Source organism: Pseudonaja textilis, unplaced genomic scaffold (genome assembly GCF_049901715.1).
Source record: "Pseudonaja textilis isolate UNSWEBS1 unplaced genomic scaffold, rPseTex1.2 PTEXCTG90, whole genome shotgun sequence".
In the NCBI taxonomy this organism is placed as follows: Eukaryota; Metazoa; Chordata; class Lepidosauria; order Squamata; family Elapidae; genus Pseudonaja; species Pseudonaja textilis.
In genome coordinates, this window is record NW_028262841.1 from 1 (window position 1) to 24,874 (window position 24,874).

General features: G+C 34.7%; 1 protein-coding gene across 1 annotated transcript; it reads left to right on the plus strand.

Moving 5' to 3' along the window:
• Positions 1 to 13,230: 13,230 nt before the first annotated feature.
• MAJIN (membrane anchored junction protein) lies at positions 13,231 to 24,228 on the plus strand. The gene is made up of 9 exons (XM_087918862.1): positions 13,231 to 13,331; positions 14,091 to 14,136; positions 15,051 to 15,126; positions 16,990 to 17,206; positions 19,402 to 19,515; positions 20,987 to 21,083; positions 21,702 to 21,777; positions 22,535 to 22,667; positions 23,992 to 24,228. The coding sequence occupies exons 1-9, from the start codon at positions 13,258 to 13,260 to the stop codon at positions 24,023 to 24,025; spliced, it is 867 nt and encodes a 288-aa protein (XP_087774988.1). The 5' UTR covers positions 13,231 to 13,257; the 3' UTR covers positions 24,026 to 24,228.
• Positions 24,229 to 24,874: the final 646 nt, after the last annotated feature.

The window sequence follows — 24,874 nt, forward strand, 5'->3', positions numbered from 1 at the left end:
CCAGCTGCTTTTCTTCTCTGACAAACCAAAGAGCTGCAACTGAGCTATAAGACAAGAGAGGTTATTTTACTGCAACAGAGTCAGACACCCTAATCTCTTCCTTATTGCAGTGGATAACCCAGGGGTGGGATTCTACCAGTTCGCACCTATTCGCTAGAAGTGGTTGCTAACATTCTAAGCAGTTCGGAGAACTGGTTGTTAGAAGAAATTACTGGCCTAATCCTCTAAGGAAGGCAGGAAGGAAACATTCTGGCGTTGCTTACAGAAACTGCCTCTCCATTAACCCTTATTACATTCTTGGCAGGACTAGACTTCCTGTCTCAGGAACATCTCTGGAGTTTCTTTCCCCTCCTTTGCTGGTACTTTGCTTGTGTGGAGTGACCATTTAAAGTTACAATGGCACTGAAAAAAGTGACCATTTTTCACACTTATAACTGTTGCAGCATCCCCACAGTCATGGGAGGCCAGGTGAGAAGATGAGTGCCTCGATGTGAGTGATATTGAGTTGGCCACACCCAGCCAATAACATGATCACCAAGCCATGTTTGCCCAATCACATGACCACCAAGCCAAGCCCACCACTTAAGCCATGCCCATAGAACCAGTTGTTAAAAATTTTGAACCCACCCCTGGGATAACTAGAGTCTTGAACTGCCTGCCAGATCCTTGTGAAATTCCTCATTCATCTGCTGAAAACCTGAGAGATAGATTAAGTGCTTGAGGATAACTGATGTAATAAGTTCTTCTTCGCCATGGAAAAGGATCCCACATAAGTGGATTTGCTGATTATTATCCTTGCCTTGTCTTTGCCTTTAAACAATGGTGATACCTTATACAATGCCGGATTTAGAATCATTGCCTCTCTTAAGTAACTATCTTATAAACATTCTCAAATAAGAGCACACTCACTATCTCATAATTTAAACTGGGTTTTTTTTCACCATATTTTTTACTGCTGGATGAATTTAGTATTAAATTTATTGCAAATTGTAATTAGTATATTAAATTTTATATCCTGCTTTTTTAATATTGATAATCAACTTGAGTGCTTGCCAGAGCAGAAAAGTGCATACAAACCAAATAAAATATTCTCGTTTATATAACATTTAATGACAATCAACTAAACTCATTTCGTTTTTCAAAAACAATGCATCTTCCTGATGGTAAAAATATCATTCTGTTAGTTTTAGTGTGGCTGTATTCCTCTTAATCTGGTGAAGTCATAATTCTGAATGTACTGTGTGCTATTACAATGGAAAACTGATTATGAATAATCGCATTAACAAAAATACCCTTGATGGGAAGACAAAGGCATTTTCAAAACAAATACCTAAAGATTAAGGCTGGAATCTTGGGAGCCTGATCTGCTGAAAGTGGGCAGTACATTTTCTAGTTGTTGATTGATGACAGATAGAATTTTTGTGTAAGCTGTAGAAGCATTAGTTGTGATTATGTTATTTTCTTTTGATCAGTTGCTGTTTTGTCCAAACTAGTGTTGCAGCTGTTAGACAAACCACAAAAAAATTATAAATGTGTGACTAGAAATAATAGTAGGTTGAGTATGTACTCTGAGCAATAATGTTGTTATCATGCCATTTCTTTTAATACTCTCTGAACAAATTATTTATAACCCTTTCCTCAGCATACTTTCTGCAGAATTACAGATAGCTACAAGCTTAAGAGCAATATTATCTCTTCAACATTACATTGCACTGCTTAATTTGGGAGGGGGTGGGTGGATGAAGGCATTCTTGCTTCAAGCCAATTGACAATTCTATGAATTGAGTGTGAATTACAGTATGTTGTACAAGAAAAGAAAAGCTGATGCAGTTTTTACCTCTTACACCACTGAAGTCCAAGAAGATATACAGTTAAATGTAGGATATCTTATGCCATAGGAAGCCTGATTCAAGAACAAGTTTTCTCACCATCTTGCTTTGCAGAGATTTTCATGCCAAAAATAACTTTTCTCTCCCTGTGAAGAGAGAGGATAGATTAGAAGAAAGAATAATATGGGATCTTCTAATGCAGTGTGTTTGTATGTATCAAAGTCTGCAATAGCAAACTTTTAAGGGCTCCAATTTGCAACCTTAAGTGGCCCATCTACAATTTGCAATCATCTACATGATGATAATGTCTAGGCAGAAGTTCTATGGATTTGACTTAAAACTCCCGAACCTCCCTCCCAGAATGTTTCCTTGGTCCTGCCTATTTTTGAAGTTCAGCCTTTGAGCCACTGGAGCCATTCTATATATATCTTATATGTCTCTTTCCATTTGGTTCTGGGGTCTTTTGATTTGGCAGCCTCCTGTTAAGAGAGCTAATTTGAATTCTCACTCAGACAGTTAGTAAGAAAAACTACAGCAAAGGTGATTATACTTTAAGAATGCTGGAGCTTATTGATTGACTGTTTTCCACCGGCAGTAATCCTTGTTTTATCCTGTCTCATGCCTAATTAATTCTCCTCACTTCATACAGGCAGTCCATACTAGTCACTTAGAAACCATTCAAATTTACAATATATTCCACCACCACCCCAACAAAAAATACTTAAAATCCAGTTCCGTAGTTCTGATGGCAGTAGATATGCTTGGCAATTGGCTTACCTTTACAGCCAACATTCTATCTCCAGCCTTTGGGGCTAATTTCCAGCAAAAATGCACATACAAACAAATGGATTCACTTAACAATGGTGGTGTTTGCTTAATGATCGTGGCACTTTCTTAATGACTGCTGCATATCCTTTACAACTGCCACATTTACACTCGTCACAAAAAATAATAATAAGTCCCAAAATCAAGTAGATAACATGAGTGCCTCAACTTATAACCATATTCATTTACAGTGGAAATTCTGGGCTCATAAGTTGAAGACTACCTGTCTAGCAGGAAAACAGTTGCAGGTTATGCTATCCTTTCACCACCATCAAGGTATCTTTACAGTTCCTTGCACAGCACAGTTTTTTTTTTAAATAAAAAGTTAACTGAATAAATGTTATATGAGTACTAAGGGAAATAGGCTGATTTTTCTATGCAGTTTGGAAGGAGGGTGGTGGATGGTTGCTGTGTTCTCAGTGTTTTGAACTAAACCACAGTGGGGGCAGTCTTATTTAAAAGGATTCTGAGTTCAACCTGAAGCATTAATTGGACTTTAGGGCTTCAGCTCTTCCATGTGGAACTTTGTGTTGTTCATGAGTCCCTAATCCCGGCTATGCTATTCCACAGCATCTGTTTGTTGGGGGAACCAATATATTTCTGGCTACATTGAAGACATTATAGATGGGCTACCTTCCCATGGCAGAATATTCTCTCCTGTTTGCCTTGGATTCAAAGCTTAAGTTCAGCTGCTATTTTTTCCATGGCTTTTAAGTATAATGGAGGAATAATGTGGTCATAGCTTTGCAGCTCTTCCATGTCAGTTTTGTAAAAAAAGCCACTGGACTAATTCACACATGGAATAAGCCCAATGTGAATGAAGCAATGCCCCGTGGCTTGGGTGTTGTTTTTCCCAATCTTATAGATTGCCTCATAGTGTTTTTAGCACATTGAGGTTTAGAGGCCTTGAAAACTGTTGGAAGTCACTTCAGAATGCTTTTGAGAAAGGAATGAGAAGTAGTAATAGTGGAAATGTGAATTAGGTCAAACAACAGAATCTAATCGAGTTGAGTCAATAGAATTAGGTCAAATAACTGAAACTAGTTGTAAGAGGACCCTCCAAAGCCTGTGCAATAATTATTTCTCTGAAACTAAGTCTTGGGGGAGACAAGAACTCTGCTTGAGTAGATACTTTATTGCAGATACAAGCTTAATGATGACACAAATCAATTTCTACAAAAGCTAAAAATCTGATTCTCTTCTTGTGTCTCTGTATGTCCCCTGATTCAAACATTGACTTTCTGTCTTCAGTCTTTTAACAGAGTACTTGCATTCTATTTCTCAACTGGCCTGGTTATATCTGGGTTGTTATTGCCTTTGAATCACTGTTGACCTTTGGCAATTCCAAGACTAGTCATTCATTTTTATTGGTAAGATTTTCAGAAGTGGTTTCCTATTACCTGCTTCCCGGGCTAAAAGAGAGTGACTGACCAAGGTCACCTGAATGGCTTTGTGCCTAAGGCAAGAGTAGAATTCATGGCCTCCAGATTCTAATTTGGTGCCTATACTATTACATCAAATCGATTCGGAATCTGGTTAGTTATTACAAATGATCCCATCTGATACCAGGATCCTCTTTTCCTGCTTTGTTATCTCCAACCTTCTTCACATTAGTATAATGGTTGTAGGGTTCCAGCTGTTTACAGCCCATACTAAACCAAAATGACTCTCTGCTTCAGCTATTTCTCTTCTAATGTGCTTTCCAAAAGAGATAAACAGAGCGAATTAGTTTTCTGGGGAAAAGGAAAGGTACATGAAAAAAATAATTGACTTCCCATTTTCATTTGCCCACCTGCCAAATTTCATCCATACTTCATATGAAGTTGGTATGACCACAGTATGCGGCTGAGATTTAGGAAAGAAAAAAACAATAATACGTTTATTAAAATTCCTTAAATGACAACAATTGTTGCTATAGCTAATGTAATTATTGTTATAACTTGCTTATATTTTATTTATTGAAAACATTTGTATAGCTTCTCATCTTATAACTGGCTCTCAATTAAGCAATTCTAGATGGGAAGAAGCTTGAATATTAATCTTAATGAGTTCGTTACCCTACAGCGAAAATTTATGGTCTCGCTGCTTTGTAGTCCAATTCTATTTATGATTATTCAGAAATGTGGTTAAACTACTTCAGTCAATAATTGCTCTCCTTAAATAAGTGTGAATCACAAAAGCAGGAACAGGTTCACAACTTTTCATATGTAAGCACTTAGGAAGCACTTTTTAGAGTATGATAGGAATGTTAAGTAAGTAATACAATTGATTCATCTACTGTACATAAAGCTGTTCAGAGCATCTGAATTTGGAGTAAATCAAATTCTACAAAGCATATGAATAATTAAAGACTAAATTCAGAGTGATTAAGGGGGTGAGTGATTTACACATTGAGAAATAAAATATTTGGACTCAAGCTAATTTTAATCTAGCAACTAAATATTATAAATGTGATTGCACAGAAAATAAACTGAGGCATATAACTATATGACCCTTCCCATATCAATTAAAGGAAGAAGTTAGTTTACTTTATTGTCATTGCACCTCGTACAACGAAATCAAACACCATCTTCAGTGCACATCATGACCATGACCATGAAAATAAACACAAACACACATCCTTCACCCTTCACACATTGAACCTGAAACCCCCAAAACTACACCAACACTGCACTATACAGCAGAATTCAAAAGAGCTACTGCCCTGGGATAGAAGCTGTTTTTCAGCCTATTTGTCCTTGTTTTTATTAGTCTGTACCGTCTGCCAGATGGTAATAATTCAAAAAAAGGGTTCCCAGGATGAGATGGATCTTTGAGAATGTTTTGAACTTTCTTAAGGCAGCGGGAGCTATAAAACTCTTCCATCGCTGCATCACTACCCACTTCAAACCCCTCCGAGCCATACATGAAGCAAACCGACACCCACTATGAAGATGCAGAAGGACCACGAACTCGAAGCCAAACAGCAAGATCACAACTCACCAGCTCAAATCCCCCAGCAACTAAGACTAACCTGAGCACAACCAAGCCCCACCTGAACAGAACACGCTCCAACCAATCAGAACACGGCTAACCCCCAACCAATCAGAACACAGCCAAACCCCCTACCAATGAGAACACACCCCCACCCAATCAGAACACAGCCAAGCCCCCACCCAATCAAGTCCCACCCCACTGGCAGTTAAAAGGAGGAAGCAGCTGCAATCTCACATTACTCTGAGAAGCACAGAGCCGGAGACAGAAGCCTGAAGATGATGAATGAGACTTCATCGAAACGTTGCCTAGATACTTCAAATCTTACGTGGGAGAAAACCCGAACAACCAAAGATCCACATATATATATATTATATATGTATTATATTCTGAGTTTTTCGCGGGTATTTGTATATGGATCTTTGGTTTTACTCCAAGAAGCACAAAGCCGAACACACAAGCCTGAAGATGATGAATGAGACTTCATCGAAATGTCACCTAGATACTTCCAATTTTACGCAGGAGAAAACCTGAATAACCAAAGATCTATATATATATATATACATACTTACATACCTTTTTCCTGATGTTTCAACAGATAGTAAATACTCTTGTCCTTCCTTTACAACTAAAATTTAGGATAATGTTCTTACAGCACATCATAGCATAATCATGCATTCATTTTTCCTATACTTATTACTTTTACCTTCCTAAAACTCTCATTTTCATCTGCCTTCATACTCTATTAAAGCTGGATTCAGAGATATTGGTGTTATGACATATAGAAGACTTGATATCTTGTTTTATTTAGTCATCATGTTTTATTCCTAAGTGTTTCTCTTTCCCATCATAAAATTAATGTTAGCTGAATTTGCCATGCTTTCTATGGGCAAAGGTAGTTACCAGAACCATATACAGTATAGTCAGTAACATATATTAGAAGATAGGACATATATATTTTTAAGGGACAAAAGTTCAAGGTGGCATACACAGAGCTCTTCCTATTTTTTCCTATAATAGCAACCCTGTCAGTAGGTTGGGTTGAAAGAGTGTGACTGGTTCAAAATCAGCCCATTATGGTAATCCAGACTTGGGTCTCCCATCTTAACCACTATACCATGCTGGCTCATAACCAGTACAATGTAATATTTGTAATGTACTAAACTCACCCTTAGAGTACATAACATTTCATATGTGAGAAATATAGAAAGCGTTGAAGTTCACATGCCATCTACAGTCCACAGCACCAGTGTAGTAGGCTCCAGTTGTGGTGGTTTTACTTATTTTAATTATCTTCAGTTGTCTCCATATCTTATTGCAGCTTAAGTAATAATTATCTCATTTCCTTTGTCCATCCGTTTAACAAGATTATGAAATCATCTCAGTTAGAAATGCATTTTTGGAACATATTTTACTCAGTGCTGCATGAAAAATTTGTTATAAAAGCAAGCCTCAGGCAAAGGAGGTTTTTTTAAAAAATAGAAAATATAATCTGGAGGACATATTGAAGTCCTGACTTTTTTTTAGTGAGAGACACATCATACTGATAGGGTATTATATTTCTATTATTTAATATTGAGATAATATTTATTATTTAATCATGGAAATTATAACTGGTTAAGACTGTGATTGCTTATGCGAAATGAGAGCACATTGTTTATATATTTCTGTATCAGATACTATCAAAGTTTCATGCTAATTTACAATAAAAACATGACACCAACAGTTATTAAATATTAACTGAATAACTTTACTGATTTCAGAACAAACTTCTAAATAAACATGATTAAAAATGCTGATTTGTGAATTAGGTTTGTGAGAACTCCAGCATCATTATCATGGGAAATTTGTTTGTTACCAGATGAAGATCTATATAATCACCGTATATTTTTCTTGCTACTATAGAATAGCCTGAATTTTAAAATGTATATTCCTGATAGGTTGTTTGAAATGCATTTTCTGAACTACATCTGTCTAGGAATAGAGGCTAGTTAAATTGTTCCACTGTTCTGATATCAATTTAAATGTTATATTTTATTTAGATTAAGAAATACTACATTTTTAATACCACTGCATTTGGCATTTGAAATAGAATGCAGAACCTTTAGACTAAGAAAAGTAATCTTCCTTGTTCCTAATGCACCTTCAAGGGTCTGAGAGAACATCAAAAATACATCAGAATAATCAAAGATACATAAAATAATAGTGCAAAGAAGCTGAAGAAACAGTAGACCATCTGGTAAGCTGCTGCAAGAAGATCGCACAAGCAGTGGCATGACAAAATAGCAACAATGGTGTATTGGAAGATTTGCAAGAAATATTATTTGCCTGTAAGCAAGAACTGGTGGATCATAAAATAGAAAAAAGTCATAGAAAATGAAGAAGTTAAATTGCTCTGGGACTTTAGAAGTCAGACAGGCAGACACCTGCCACATAACACCCCGGACCTAACAGTTGTCAATAAGAAAGACAAAAAAAGTCTGGATAGTGGATGTGGCACTGCCTGGAGACAGCAGAATAGAAGGGAAAGAACTGGAGAAGATAACATATTACAAAGATCTAAAAATAGAAATAGAACGACAATGGCTAAGGCAAGCAAGGGTAGTACCAATAGTAATAGGCGTCTTGGGTGCAATCCCAAAACAACTGGAGCACGACTTGAACACCATTGGCATTGACAACTTTACCATCAGACAGTTGTAGAAGGCGGCTTTAGTTGGAACTGCTTCCATCCTACAACGATATCTGTAACACCATCAAACATCCAGATTTGCCTATCCCAGGTCCTTGGTAAGGACTTGATAGGTAGACAAAATGCCAAACCCAGTCTGAACAGCTGGCTGATTATGCGATTGATAACAACAACAACAACAACAACAACAACAACAATGCATCAAGAAATTGCAGCTTCCTGCAATAACACCAGCGGAACTGCAAAAAACATTGTACATCTTAAGAAGGTACTTGGTTGATACCTAGTACGCTGGTAGCAACCCATATCAACCATTAGCACCAGTCAGTGGTATTTGTGATGCATTTTTGAATGTTCAGTTATACTATATTATAGATGTGAACATTTTTGAATGTTCAGTTATAGTATATTATAGTATGTTATTATAGAATAAAGTCTATAATAACAATAACAATAATAATAGAATGTTCTGACCATATGTGAAACACATTAGTTAATTGTTTTGTTCGTTGTTTAGCATTTAATGCGAAATGCTTATATGTAGTTCTTCCCAAAACAAGCAAAGTACAAATTGACAAAGGTTCATCTTTACTAGTTGTCTAGGCTACTGCCAAATAATGAATACCATATTCTCTTCCGAACCCTAATATTAATACTATTAACAATTTTTTAAACATATGTAGCTTGACTCTCAAATGACTGTGGGCAACTCACAACAATCAGAAAAAGAGATCACAATAATATCAATAAAAGATAAATATAATATCAATAAAAGATAAAGATGTGAAATGTGTGAAGAAAGGGGTCTCATTTCCCCTGCCAAATTCCAGGTTTTATTGTGAACAACAGCAGAATGGGGGCCATCTGGACTTTGAGGGGAAGCTCATTCTGGAGGATAGGTGGTACTTCAAATAAGGTGTGCTTCCAGGGTATAACATTGTTTAATCAAAGAAACCCAGAGGGATATGTATGTATGTATGCATGCATGCATGCATGCATAGCAATGTGGTATCTAGACTACTGACAGGCAGTTGAGTTTCTTTTTGGGCCAATCATATTCTGTTAGCCCCAAGAAGAAAGTAATGGCAAAACCATTACTTGGGATGATGCCTAGAAGGTCAAACGGACTTATCCATGTAGTCATTTAGAATCAAAATTGGAGCAAAATTCATCTACATATAGACTACCGTAGTAGATAAAACTGACCAGTTTAAAGAATGAAATGCTTGGGAAGCAAGTTTTAAAAAATGGGAAAGACTGAAAAGATTGACTCTATGATTACTGTTCATGTATTTTGAAGAATTAGTTCAGTTCCAGATATTTTGTCTTTAAAATTTCTCTCTATACCTTCCTATATGTTGAGGACACAATTGAGGGTTAAATAACAATTTTGTACATTAAATGAGTAATATTTATAATACTGTGTCCAAAATAACATTTTTGTAAAAATCACAAAAAAAGCTTGGCACTTAAATCCCTCTTTTCCCTCCCATATATGTAATATTCTTGTACCAGACTATGAACCTGGTATCTAGTGAAATAGACTGTGGTCCCTGAAAGTCTATTTATTCATGAAAAATGAGTTTTTAAGGTGCCACAAAGCACTCGTTCTTTCCATAAGAGATTGATGTGGTTACAGCCTAAGCTTTTCTGCTAGTGTACTGAACAACCAATATGCATTATTAAATATATCTCTATTTCCATCTTAACCAGCTTCTTCCTAGAACTTGATCAATACATAGTAGCTAGAAATAGACACAACTCTGTTGTAGACTTTATTAAAGAACATTTCTAATATCTCAGTTTTGAGTAAGGTGAGATGACTAGCAAATAAAAAGAATAAGCTAATATTGTCAATTCTAATTAATGTCAATTTCCTATGCGAATCCATGATAGATCATGTTTGGGTGGCATTTTCATTCTTTGAAGGAAGACAACTGAGCCAACTGATTCAATATTTTCACTGGAGGAGGCAAGTTTAAAATATTTAAGAGCCACATGGATATGTGAAATTTTGTTCTATATATGAGCCAAATCCAAGAAATATATTACTAATTTTACTAGTATAATCCAGAGGTGTTCTTTGAACTACCAAAATATTTACTGTAGGAATATTTCCAATTGACTTGGAAAATGAATCTCAGCTTATAGGATTGGTTCATATTTTACTTTTGGATGGATTTGGCTTCAAGGACGGTAACTTAAGTTTCTCTTGTGCCATGATGGCGAACCTATGGCATGCATGCCACAAGTGGCATGCAGAGCCATTTGTGCCAGCACATGAGCCACAGGCAAACTTACGTCACTGCGCATGTACGTGCCTCACAGCTGATTTTTCTGCTGGTTTCAGGCCTTTTTCGGCCTCCCAGAATCTTGGAAAAAGCCTCTGCAAGGCTTTTCAGGATGAATAGACCCATTTCGTCACGTCCTGTAATATCAGAAGTGATGAAACGGGCATATTATTCGGCCTGAAAAGCCTTGCAGAGGCTTTTTCCAAGCCTCTGGGAAGCCAAAAAAGGCCTCAAACCAGCCGAAAAATCAGCTGTGAGGTAAGGGGGTTGGCGTGGGGGGGGGATTGCGCGTGCATGCGCAGGGTGTATGCGGGGTGCATTGCATTCTGGGTGCTGGCACACAAGTGCGTGCACGCTAACCACACACAATTTTTGGCACAGGAGCCCAAAAAGGTTAGCCACCACTGCTCTAGTGTTTCAAGTGCTGTTCTGGAGAATAAGAGTAAAGATTGTAGTTTCCAGAAGAGGGCAGCCTTGCCCTTGATTAGTCCTCCAGCTAAGCACAGAGGTGTTATGTTTTATCACTGAACTGTTGACTTAACTCCTGAATTTCTTCCAGAAAGATAAAGCAGCACTAATGCATAAAATAATCTACAGTTTAGTTAATGTCAAACAGTACTCTCCCAAAGAATATTCTGTGTAGTTGGTGGTGAGTTAAAAAACCTGTGGCAGAGGTCAATGTCATTGAATGAAAAATAACCTTTCTTCCTTAAGTATGGTGATGTCAGAGATGGACTCTGGGACCCTGTACCTGAGACAGGTTTGGAAGGTTCAGGCAGGATTCATGTGACATAAACAGGAGGATACATTTACAATATTTAAAGTATTGATATAAGAGAACACTTTTAAGTAGGTGTAGCAGCACTTGGACAAAGTTTCTCTGCATCAGGCATGAATAGATGCCAAGGGGCAAAAAAGAATCTGGTTTCATAATTTTCTTGGATATGTTTATCTCACGGCATCAGTTTATCCGTGGCAAGACAATTGCATGTTCCTTTGCCCTTGCATGCAATTGTAAGGTGTGTTAAGCAGTTCTGGGCTTGGCAGTTCTCAAAGGAGAAAAGTCAGTGTTATTTCCTTTCTGCTGATACTAAGATATGTTTCCTGACTTCTAAAGATTGTAGAGTACGCAGTGGGGCTGGTTGCACGCTTCAAATTTAACTTGGACCCCACCTGAATCAAGCACATTTCTCCTATTATTAAAATATCTTTTTTTTCCACCTCACAAGCCTGAAAAAAACTGTGTAGCTTCTATAAAAGTTGTTAATTTCCTGAAAGTAGCTGTATATTTTATTCAGGTACAGAAGCCCCGTAAAAAAGCAAAAGTATCGGGAGTTTTTGTGAATTCTGCATGGCATAGCAATTTTAGCCCTTGAAATCTGTTGCCTCCTCTTATACAGGTAGTCCTTGAGTTACGACCACAATTGAGCCCCAAATTGTTGTTGTTAAGTGAAACATGTGTTAAGTGAGTTTGCTCCATTTTACAACTTTTCTTGCCACAGTTGCTAAGTGAATCATTGCATTTGTTAAGTTAATAAAGTGGTTGTTAAGTGAATCTGGCTTCCCCATTGACTTTGCTTGTCAGAAGATCGCAAAAGCTGATCCCATGACTCTGGAAAACTGAAGCCATTATAAATATAAACCAGTTGCCAAGCGTCTGAATTTGGATCATGTGACCATAGGGATTCCGCAATGGTCATAAGTGTGAAAAATGGTCATAAGTCACTTTTTCAGAGCCGTTATAACTTTGAATGATCACTAAATGAACTGTTGTAAGTCACGGACTACATGTACAGTTATAAGGAAAATGCAGACTTTTATGAATTACTTCTCTTGTTTGGTATATAAATCAGACTGATAAAATTCATGAGAGCTAAAATATTTTATTTGTGACAGTTTAAATCATAGACTGCTAAATATATAGTAATATATTTCCTTGCTCCAGTCCCTGTGCAAGTGCTCAAATTGCTATAATATAGTATTTTAGTGAAAGAGACCTTTTTAGTTTTTAGTTGTTTTGGAAAAATAACTGCAAATATTTTGTGCTCTAAAATATCTTGTTTTTTATTATAGTATCAAATATTGGATTATTGTTTATGTAAACACCAAAAGCTTAGATGAGGTTCTTAGTAAATTAAAGTTTAGTCAGCATTCTGCAGCATTTCAGCTTATGCATAAATTGCAGTGTGACTTAATATTTAGTACTTATCTTCTGAGCACACTGCTGGCTTAAAATCCAAGATAACACAATTGCCTTTGTTGATCCTGGACCTGCCAGCAATAGTTTGAGAATATAGATCAGCTTAGTTTTCTTTTCATATCATTCACTTATAAAAAGAATTAGAAAAGAAGTAAGAACATCTTTAGGAAATGTTTAAAAGCAGCAGTTCTTGCGAGCTATGTATGAATGAGAATGTAATACTATATAATAGTTAATATTTAATAAAATATTAAAATATTTTAATCTTTGTTATACACATAAAACAGTACCATAGAATTTTTTAAAAAACCAAATCTGATCATGTTAGGGTTTTTTTTGTCTATGAATAACATCAGATTTAAAATGAAGTAAAAATTGTTTCTTATTATTTATTTATTAGCAGGTTGGGCTTTAGAATATACATCTTTGAAATCTTTTACATATCCAATGCCTGAGACAAGGTTTTTTCATGCTGGTGTGAATGTATACAAATTTAAGATCAAATATGGCAAAACAATTAGGTAAGTGTGATAGTTCTATTAAAATTCTTCAAATTTGTCAGTCACAAAGCAGAAATAAAATATTGTTTCAGAAACTAAAAAGGACAAATATGTAAAATTCAGGAATTATATTTTAAATAATGATGCATATTTAGGCTCTGTTTAGGTTGAAGAGAATAGGTATACCTGGAAATCTCTGATTCCAGTTTTGTTTCTGAACTCTATAGCATTAGGTAAGTTATCCTTTCAATTTCATTCCTCCATCTGTGATGTGGGATAACTACATTTGCTTGCTACATATGGTGCATAAGAATTACTGAAATAATGTAAGTACAGATATTCAGTAGTATGGTTTTCATACCTGTATTGCCCAGATTGCACTAGCAAAAAATACAGAGAAGTATAACTTTACAACACATCTGTTATCCTACTCAGCCATCATTCTATCTAATATTTTTTAATTCTGAATATACATTTTTTAATCTGGCCAGCAACTTTTTCACCCAAAATTTATCTAGAATAAGTAATTGACTAATGTAAATCAAAAAGAGGAAAACTTCTAATAACTTCCTTGAGTTTATGCTGGAAAAAAATATGAATTAATTAATTCATAATTTTACAAATTAATGCATAAACAGCCATGTAACTGTAGCAATAAATGTGCATTATACATATACCCAAAGGGAACTGTGGATGTTTCATCTGAACTAAGGACAGTTTGAATACTTATTCAATTTCTCTTGATTTCTGCAGTTATCTTCTGTTACATTTTTTTCACAGCATTAATAGTAACCTTGATGAAAACATTGTCAGTAAGGAGCTACAGGTGAGATATGAAATAAATATTTGTTTATATCAAAAAGTATCAGGTGGTGAATGTGGAATTTAAATTTAATCCTTTTTGCTTTGGGAAATTAGTAAAGATTAGTTTTATTCAAATCATGCTGATTCTTAAAGTTTTTGGGAGTTCATTGGGAGGAGTTACTCAAAAAATGATTCTGTAGTCCATGAAACTTACTGCAGAAAATTTCTTGATATGGGCAATGACACAATGACCATATTTGCATCTTATTTTCTGCAATTTCTTTGAATAGCTATTTGTTTGTTTTTAAATAAGTAATCATAACTTACAAATCACTCTTGGAAATATCTGTGTCAAGCCAGGTATGGTACACAAATGCTGCATTAGTATCTCTTAGTTATTGTCTTATTGATAAAGATCCAACTAGATTTAATGTATCACTATAATTTTTGGTAAAATAAGTTACCTACTTCAGAGAAATATTTAATATGTTCATAGTTCAGAGAGTATTAGTATGGTCAGTATGTAATATGAGATGTATCTAATATGTAGTATTTATTTATTTATTTATTTGATTTTTCAATCGCTTACAAGATAATACACTTAAGTGTAAACATGAGTAAGAATACAGGAAATAGGTACGAATAAATGGGGACAATAGGACAGGGACGGTAGGTGCGATTGTGCACTTATGCATTCCCTTATTTTACCAATTTTACAGAGGTAAGTATCTAGTTTGTTGAACTTTTTAACTCTGTTAGTGTTAAGAGTATCCTTCTGGTTTTGGAGAAGAAAGAAGAATGATGATCTATTGGCAATTATTAGACTTAAACTAAAGTGTAAGAACAATTTTGTAGGAACTCTCTAGACAAGTCCGTTTAATTATCATAAATTTACAAGCATTAATAATGTTTCACATCTCTCTTTAAATCTTTCAGAATGCTATTCGAGTAGTACTTGGAAACCTTGATAATTTATGCCCTTTTACAACTGAACACTTGATCATATTTCCATGTATCCTTTTATTGGTGTGCAATAATTTGAATATGGGATTTGTACAACCAGTCTGACACCAGGACTACATATGTGACTCTTCCCACAATCCAGAGGTGAAAACCCTTGATGGTATTGTTAAGGTACTCAGTACTATGTACTAGGAATGCTAACAGTTTTAATCCAAAAAACCTGGAAACATTACAAATTTCTGTGATGATATATTATAGTAGTTACATTGGGAACAAAGATAAATAATATCAACAGATAAAAGAGTTATTTATCTCAGCAAGCAATCAACATTGATGAGACATATCAGAGTACAGAGAAGGAAAAAGAATAAGTTTTGGCCAAATGGAATATAATTTGATTAGTAAGTGTAAATATGATCAGTTTAAAGACACGTAGCCCTTTTAATAGATAATAAGGTATTTTTATAATAGAGTACGAATATAGTTTTTTGGTTTGAAGCGTTTGCCATGAATACTTTGAGTTAAGGTAACTTTGAGTTAAGGTAAAAATATAGTGGAAATGACATTCAGATGATCTATATATGCCCATTAAAACTATCTCCTATGGTCACTGAAGTTATCTAAAAATGCCAACTTTCTATCTATTCAAAATTTCTTCATAATTTCTCTTTTATTCCACAAATACTTCCCCCCGTATATCCTCATAATATTGTCTTAGCCCCTTCCCTAATTGATATCTGAGGCAATCTTTTTAAAGCCATTGTTTGCTTTTCCTGTTTAACAGTGGTATTTTCCCTCTCCTATGGATATTTTGTCCTATGGATATGATCTGGCACCCTTCTCTGAACATTTGTTTGCTGATGTGTCCTAGGGTTGGGATTCTCCCATGTCCTGAGGTCTAATTTAAGCAATTTGGAACATGACCTCTTCCATCTAGACTATGCGTCTTCTCTTCATAATCAATTTGACTTGGTCTTCAGGGAAGACTAGAGGCATATGCCTGCATAATATCTGAATGGTATTTTCCATAGTAATTGTTTGATATTTCACAGAGTGCTAGATTTTTTTAAATCAGATTAGTGCTATTTTGAAAGGAACTGGTCCTGTGCTATACAGAAGGTATACATAAGCTGGAAAGAAAATGCTTGAAGCATCCATCCTGAGTCAGACCTTCATGCCCATTCCATATTAAGAAGAGTTACGCTTTGATGCTTATTAATAAATAAACAGGTGTTCTGGTTAGGATGACAGAATAGCAGTTGACAGTAGGTTAATATTATTAATTAGCTTGTTTTGTGCCAGCTTAAAAGATTGGGGAATAGCATTTCACCTCAACTGTGAGAAAGAGACCTAAATGTTGCTTCTGCGGTAGCAATAATCTTGACTTCCTTTCTTATTTTGTTCTTTTCCCATCCCTAACTGTTATACCAGAATTAACTACTAGTAACACTGACTTGAAAAACAAGCTCCAAAAGTTGTAGTACATGGTGCTTGCAATCACCATTGGAATAAGATAACAGGAATAGTGTTGAAAGAGTGGAAACTAGAAATGAGACTTGCTTACTTGGCGAATTCATAAGTTAAAAAATTAAAGTGTGTCATTCTTCAATTACTTCTCTAAATTACCCACACAGCAGATTCTGGTTTTCTTTAGTTATCTGAAATGCTCTTACAGCGAATAAATAAGGTGGGCTTCAGTAGTTTTTGTAAGGCAGAATAATGAGGACATGCAAATATTAATTTTCTGTCTACTTTATATTAATGGCAGGCATTGTCATTTTATTTTTGCTATCATGGGGCAAAATAACTGGTATATTTTGCTACCAGTTGAATATAGAGTACTAACAATAATTGTATGCTTTTCATATTATTCCTTTTACTGAGTTTATTGCATCTTAAGAATGCTATTCAGATTTACATAAGTGGGAAAGAGTGTCAGATTTGAAGTTTATGCATGGTGATGAATTTCTTACTCCTTATCCATTTGTGTGCACTATTTATGTTGAATTAAATTCCAGCAAGCAAAATAAATGTGAAGGTAAGTTCAAAGAAATTTTAGAAAATTGCCTCCAGCATATTCAATATTCCAGGACTATAAAAATGCTGAAGATTTGTTTATGTGAGAATAAGTAATGTTATATATCATACTACTGTATTTTCTATGCATGTCAACTGACATTAAAATGACTTGCATTAACAATTCCTCTTTCTCATAGGACAGATTACAATCTCAAATCTGGGCTTTTCATCATAGCAAGACAATAAATTTCTACTGAAACTATCTTCTGTTCTTAAGCCTGACACAACTTATTGAATCTGAATTTTGTGTCCTACCCTACCCAGTTCGTTCTGTAGATCATACTGGGGAAAAACAGAATCACATAGCAAATTAGTTCTTCAATCTCAAAAAGTATTACTATATAGCGAATGTATTCATTATGAATACATGAATAAGTATTTGCATTTATTGCAATGGATTTCCCCAGAAGAATTCAGGAAATTGTAATTGGTCATTCAACCCCCATTAATATTCTTTTGGCACCAGTATTTTTCATGATGCAAGATTTTTAAATTAAGTTTCCAATATAATTAATTATTTTACTCTATGATAATCTGTCATATTTATGATTCATTTTATAATAAAATGAATTTTAGAGGTTATTTTCTGGATTTGCAGGATATCTTAAACAATGAAGTGTATAAGATATCCTGCAAATCCAGAAAATAACCTCTAAAATTCATTTTATTATAAAATAAAGGAAAATTTAAAACATCAATATAGAAATTTGATTCTGTAATATAAACACATCTTTATTCAAACATTTCCCCCGTATGTATGCAAGACAAATTTTAGCTTGATAGTATTCATATTCATCTGAGAATGTTCTTAGAACTTAGAATGAAACTTAATTTTTAAGGAGTGCATTATGAATAAAAGTTATTGAAATTTTCAGTCATTTCTAAGGTATAAATATTATCTTTTTTCTAGGGGGAGTCTAAAGGATATTTAGTAACAGTTTTTGTTCTTCATATTTTTACAGCTCATATGTGTCATATTTTATGTATAAATTTGTTAATCTATTGCTGATTTTATCTTCAAGTGTTTTGTATATTTTAGATGAAGGAGAATATAGGGATTTCTGTAACTCCGTGAGTATTGCCTCCTAATGTTTGAAAAATAAGATGATTTTAAAAAAAAGATTATGAGTGCCCATTGGAATTCATATCTAAATTTATATCTAAAGTTGTGGTGGCGCAGTGGTTAGAATGCAGTACTGCAGACTACTTCAGCTGACTGCTGGCTGCCTGCAATTTGGCAGTTCGAATCTCACAAGGCTCAAGGTTGACTCAGCCTTTCATTCTTCTGAGGTGGGTAAAATGAGGACCCAGATTGTTGGGAGCAATATGCTGACTCTGTAAAAGAATTAGAGAGGGCTATAAAGCACGATGAGATGGTACATAAGTCTAAATGCTATTGCTATTGCTAAATAAAACAGGGAGAAGAAAGGGTTTATACATGTATCTAGATTATGACTTTACTTGGAAATAAATTCACTACATCAGAGATGCTGAAAGTGTTAGGTGGATTTCTAAAATTGTCTACAAATTTCTGCCAAATTGTAACTATGGCTAAAATTATAACTTTTATATGGCAGAAATAGATAATTGAATATATTGGAAATAAAACAAATGGGTTTAATATGATTATTTTATTAATAGATATAACACATTATATTGAATCAAATTTAATTTTATTCTGACTTGTTACTTTCTTGTCTGACATTAGCCATGATGGAAATATAGACTTCAGACCCTATTCAAATGCCAAATCTGCCTTTCAAACCAAAAGGCCTTTGTTCCTTTTCAATAAAAAATAAGGATTGTTATTTTTTGAAGCCTTGCAGAATTCATGCCTGTTAAGGTTAAGGTATCAGACTAGAAACTTTGAGGCTGTGAGTCTTGCCTTGAATACAAAGCCAACTGGAAACCCTGCCAGTCACTTACTTTTAACCCTAGGAATAAGGCAATGGCAAACCATTTCTGCAAAACCTTGCCAAGAAAACTGCAAAGATTTGTCCAGGCAGTCTCCAAGAATCTAGACATGATTGAAGAATAGTATTAGTTAGAATGACAATAAAGAGCCAAATTAAAATGTATTAAATTTGTTTTTATTTTTTAATCATTTCATTTTTATTGTACTAAACAAATAACACCCACTAGGATGAAATTTGTTATCTGCTAGCATAGTACTAGGCAGGTTGTTGTTATTTTCCAAAATATACTTTATTTGTAATTAATACATTTGACAATATATTGCATCTTTAAAGACCAAAAAGAGAAATAAATTTAGGGAGAACATGGACATAGAAACAGCTACCAAACAGAGAAGACTGGAAGACATATTAGAAACTTCACATACACAGCACTATGTGAACAGGTTGGTGACATGTTTTTTGTATCCTATTCACTCTTGAAATGGTTTTTAAAACTCATAATAGATCTATTTAATGGCTATGCTAGGCTGCTAAACTAAAGCATCTTTAGGAGAATTGTTTTTCTAACTCTTAGAGTAAAATAGGTGTAGGGAGTTAATAGATGTGACTTAATTAAGTCAATCCCACATCAGAGCCTCAAACTTTAATGGAAGTATGTATGAGGAATTGCTGACTCCAGGAGCAGGCCCAATTATTAATAGCGGGAAAGAATATTACCTCAGGTATCAAGAGTTCAAGAGGTTAATAAGTTTATTTCATCACATAAACACACCCCTCTAATTCCCTTCTATAATGGTATATGGGAAAGGCCTTGGGAGACTGGCCAAGAAATGCTGCCTGGCAATGGTTAGATAAGAGACAGCATAACCTGCATCTATATAGTAGGTGGGACTAGAAGTTCAGAAGACATGCTGTACCATGACATACATTCAAATGCTTAATTTAAGAAAGGAAATTCAGTGCATAATATAAATACTTTTATCATGGTTCAAAGGAAATAAAAAGATACCATTTTATTCAGAGAAATTATGCTGTTTTACATTTCCTTCAAATGCACGTTATTTCATTTGAGGTGGTAAGTTCATATTTCTCATCCTAATAAGAATTCTGGCTGTGATAAACTGAGTAAATGTATTAAAGTTTTAAAAGAATTATTATTGCATGGGACAGATTAAACTAAAATAGTCACTGAACAAAACATAGTTATTATAAATGCTACATGTTAATTTAATTTTAAAAACCATTATACAAGCTATCAACAAAGTAGAATTCCACAATTCTTGACTTGTTTTAGCAAAAAAAAAAAAAAAGTAAAATTGAAATGCCAAGCTATGACATATTTTCAACTCCAAGAAGGGCAGCAACTGTTGATTTAGGATTAGGTTTTACACTGACTGTTAAAGTTGTTCTTGATGGCACCTAGTCAAGCAACTATCAATATAGATTCAAGATTCAGTGTTAGGTTCAAAATTCAAGATGAATTCAAGATGCATTCAGTTCTGCCTGAAAATACTTAAAGTATATGTAACCTATTAATAATATGGAACACACACAATAAAGTGAAATGAAAAGCTGGAAAGGTATGAGAACAACAACAAACTGAGACACCAAAGACCAGTTCGAAGTAGCGAATTCATATTTAATGTACAGCAAAATGATCATGAAACAGAAAGATCCTCAAGAATACTGTACTTAAAGTGTCTTTTGAATGCTTAAAATGAACACTCATGATGAGAACGTATACTTAGTTGTCAGGTAATTATCTCAGAAGAAACATTGTTTTGCAAATTTTGATTTGGCAAATATACATTTTATAAAAGGAATTCTAAACGGATGCTTACAATTCTTTTCTGCGTATTTAGTTCTTTTCCATAATTTGTTGAGTAATTGAGTAATAATTTCTGTCTTTTACAGAAATTTGGCTGAAAATGCAATTTTTATGAATACAAGCCAGCCAAATGCTGAATTTGGTAGCACAGGACTTCAAAAAGATGTGACATATCCAATGAAGGTACTGCAGAATTGCATAAATCCAGAGTTGGTCTGTGAACATTGATATTTATAGAAACATCACCTTTCATCAGAAAATGATTTCTGTACTAGCAATTTCTAACATATTCTAGTGTGTTTCTCCCCCTTCATTTATCTCGTGATCTTACTGTGAGTACATAACGAGATTTCCTGAAGATGCAACCCGAGTAAAGGATTGCCTGCAACTATATAATGGTAGCAGTAGCACTTATATACTGCCCAAAAATGCTTTACAGCATCTCTAGATGTTTTATAATGTCAGCGATAATCTGGCTTCTCATTTTACCAATCTCAGAAGGATGGAAGGCTTTGTCAACCTTGAGCCCCATCAGGAATGAACACCAGCCTGTGGGCAGACTTAGCCTGCAATGCTGTATTCTAACTACCCCACCATTATGGTTCCTGTATGTTCTCACTTCAGTCTTTTCTCTTTACACATGAATTCAACATTTTTCCTTATTAGTCACAATTGCAATGTATACATAAACTTCTATGAAAAACAGACTGTAAAAAAAGAGGATATAAGAACAGTATAAAATTGTGGTTGTATCCGTATTAGAGAAAAATATTAAAATCTTGATTTTTTTCCCCCCCTCAGAATCAGTCAGAAGAAACCAAGTATTCATGCTGTAGCTCTGTCATCTCCACCAATGGTTATAATGTAAAGGTTTTAGGTAACTACAAAGATGCAGGACCGCCATAAACACTGGGAACTTATTTTAACTGAGTCCCAATCTTAATTGTAATAATTAATGCTAAGCCTTGTGAAAACCCTTATTATTTATTATTTAAAACCAGCACGGCAGGGTGGTTTAGAATACTGGGGGAATCTGGGATCATTGGATTAAAGTCCTTCTCATGTAGCTCATGGGATGACTTTGGTCAGATCAAAATCTCTAAGTCCAACCTACTAAATTACTCAGTAAAATGATATAAAGGATTAAAAACAATGGAATAGTACATCAAATTACTGAGGAGATTAATCTAAATGTTTGGCTGAGTTCAGCTCTAAATCAGCACAATGTTGCCTGAGTTCAATTTGTTAAAGTATAAGGGTTTACACACTTATTTTCCTTCCTCAAAGGGAAATAGAAGACTATATAAAATTTTAAAGAATGTTTGTATATAGATTTGTGACAACTAATATAAATTACGAAAGGATCACGACTATGGTAATGCCCTGTAAAATTGTGTAATGTAAAATTGCATTACCCATTTACAATTGTAGAAGCAGCTTCTGTTAGAGAAAAGAAATCAGAACAATTTCTGGAAAAAGATCCTTGGAGGGAGCATCCCATAAGTATAAACCCCTCTTTTCCCTCTGGTTATCAAATCACTAAGTTGTACAAACTAGCAAGGCATTGTTGACCCTACACACATTCTTTAGAAAATGTCTTTCATACAGTTTTCCTACTTCTTACTTATTAATAGGACAACATACAGAAATTAACAGGACAAAAAATGCAGAGAACTATAAACAAGAGAGACATATGCCAATTTCACAGAACAGATCAGAGCAAAGAATGGAGGTGAAAAAGAAAGGATTCTTGGAATACTTGAAAAGGTATTGTAATTTGTACCAGTATGTTACTGTATATTGTTGTATTGCTTGCTTTGGTATTTCCCTTAGAGTAGCCATCACTAAAAAACAGTTATATAGTCATTCATAAAAAAGGAAGTAAATAAAAAAGCATGAAGACATCTTGCTTTTGTGACAGGCAAAGTACAGCAGGCAAAGTACAGTGGCTCCAATAAGATATTTAACTATACCATGGATAATGAAATATGTTAACTCTTAAATTCCTTGAGGCTGTTAATATAGATGAGCACAATATTTACAAAAACACTAAAAGAAAAGAATTTTTCCCAGAAGTCCCCCCCCCGAATCATTTTAATAATGCAGTGATAGAATATATGAAAAGAGCCACACAGGGGAGGCGAACATAAACTGTAAAATGGATATTCAAAGCCTTTCAATCATTGACACATTTTTAAGATCAGCCAAAATAACACAGAGGATGCTGCAAGTTTTCTAGTTCAATAAAATTCATTAGTTAACCCAGATGTTTAAACTATACAATTTACACTTGCAAGTCAATCCCGAGATGGAGGTTATGGATGATAATTAGAATAGAATAGAATAGAATAGAATAGAATAGAATAGAATAGAATAGAATAGAATAGAATAGCTGGAAGGGACCTTGGAGGTCTTCTAGTCCAGCCCCCTGCTCAAGCAGGAGAAGTTATACCATCTCAGACAAGGTATACTGAATTTATGTTAAATGTGGTTAATGGAATATACTTAATCTTTGTTAGAATATTTTTCAATATCCATTCATACGGAGCAGCGGTTCCCCACCTTTCTGGACCCAGGGACTGGTTTTGTGGAAGAAAGGGGTTTCCATGGACCCGGGGGGGGAGGGGGATGATTTCATGTGCAACATAGATCCCGCACATGTAAGATGAAGTTTCGCTCGCCCATCTCTTGCATGGCCCAGGTCCTAACAGGCCACGGACCAGTAGTGTACTACAGCCTGGGGTTGGGGACCCCTGTTGTAGAGGAAGTTTAAAAAAAAACTTTGAGAAGTTCATAATACGAATAGGCTGTAAATTCTTCTCCTCTACAAGGAGCATAATTAGTGTTGATTTAATAGTTATGTGATAGACAGGATTGTATCTGTATGGTGGTGCAATAATGTTTATGTGTATATTGCAAGTTAAAGAATGAAGATGGGATGTGATTACAGAAGCTTTACAAGGAAAACATAGTACAAACATTCTTGTATGCAGTAAAATAGGCTGCTTTCTTGGAAATCTTTGTTTTGCAATGTTGTTGATGTTCTGTGTTGAGCAATGCTCTAAGTGCATTTTTTTTGGTCCCCTATCAGCGCTCTCTTTTCACTGTTCCTTCAACAAAATTGAAGGCAATGATCAAGTCTCTTGAGTCCCTTTTATAACCGCAAAGCTAAGAGATGCCTCTTCAGGAATACAGAAATTCAAAAGAAAGGAGCTTGCTGTTTGACTTAATACAGTTATTTTAAAAGCATTAAGACGCTTTAGGATCTCATATGTGCATATTGTTTATATTATTATTTTACATTGAAATGTTTAACATTAAAACAAAAACTGACCATTTAAATTTCTTATTCAAATTATATTGTTAGTATTAAAATTAGTTTTTAAAAATAAACATTCAAATCCAGAGTGGCTCATTTTTAAAGACGTCTTGTTGAATTTTCATTGGTATAAACATACTTAAAATAACTAAATAACATCTGTATAACATTTTTTAATATTTATTATTAAAAGTTAAACTAAATTGTCAAGGGATCACCAGCCATTGATATTGCTCCACCTATATTGAGATATATACAGTACCTACATATCCGTGACACGCATCTCTTTAGGGACAGGTAACATTATACAAAAGCATTGAAAAGAAGTAAGAAATGGTAAGCCAAAGGATGATAGAAAAAGAAATTAGATTTACATCGAACCATTTACTGTGCATCTCCATGTGTTTCTGTCATTAGAAAGCATTCAGGCTTTCACTACCTCAGTCTTTGATGAAACCTCAAGGTTAATTCTGCAGAGTTCTGCATGAGAAGTAGTTCTTCATTAGTCCGACTATGATATCAAAGCTCTTTCATACGTTTATATATACATTTCTCATGAATGGCAAATGAAGAATCACCACGATATTCCGTTAAATATACATTTATTTAAAAGTTCATTGCGTAACAGAGCTACCCTTTTCATAGTTTTACTTTG

What these genes read in the sequence shown, in the direction of transcription:
- MAJIN (XM_087918862.1), top strand. Translation starts at nt 13,258, where the DNA reads ATGCCTGAGACAAGGTTTTTTCATGCTGGTGTGAATGTATACAAATTT. An exon ending in ATGTGACATATCCAATGAAG is followed by an intron (nt 21,084 to 21,701) that starts GTACTGCAGAAT and finishes TCCCCCCCTCAG; the next exon opens with AATCAGTCAGAAGAAACCAA. An exon ending in TTATAATGTAAAGGTTTTAG is followed by an intron (nt 21,778 to 22,534) that starts GTAACTACAAAG and finishes ACTTATTAATAG; the next exon opens with GACAACATACAGAAATTAAC.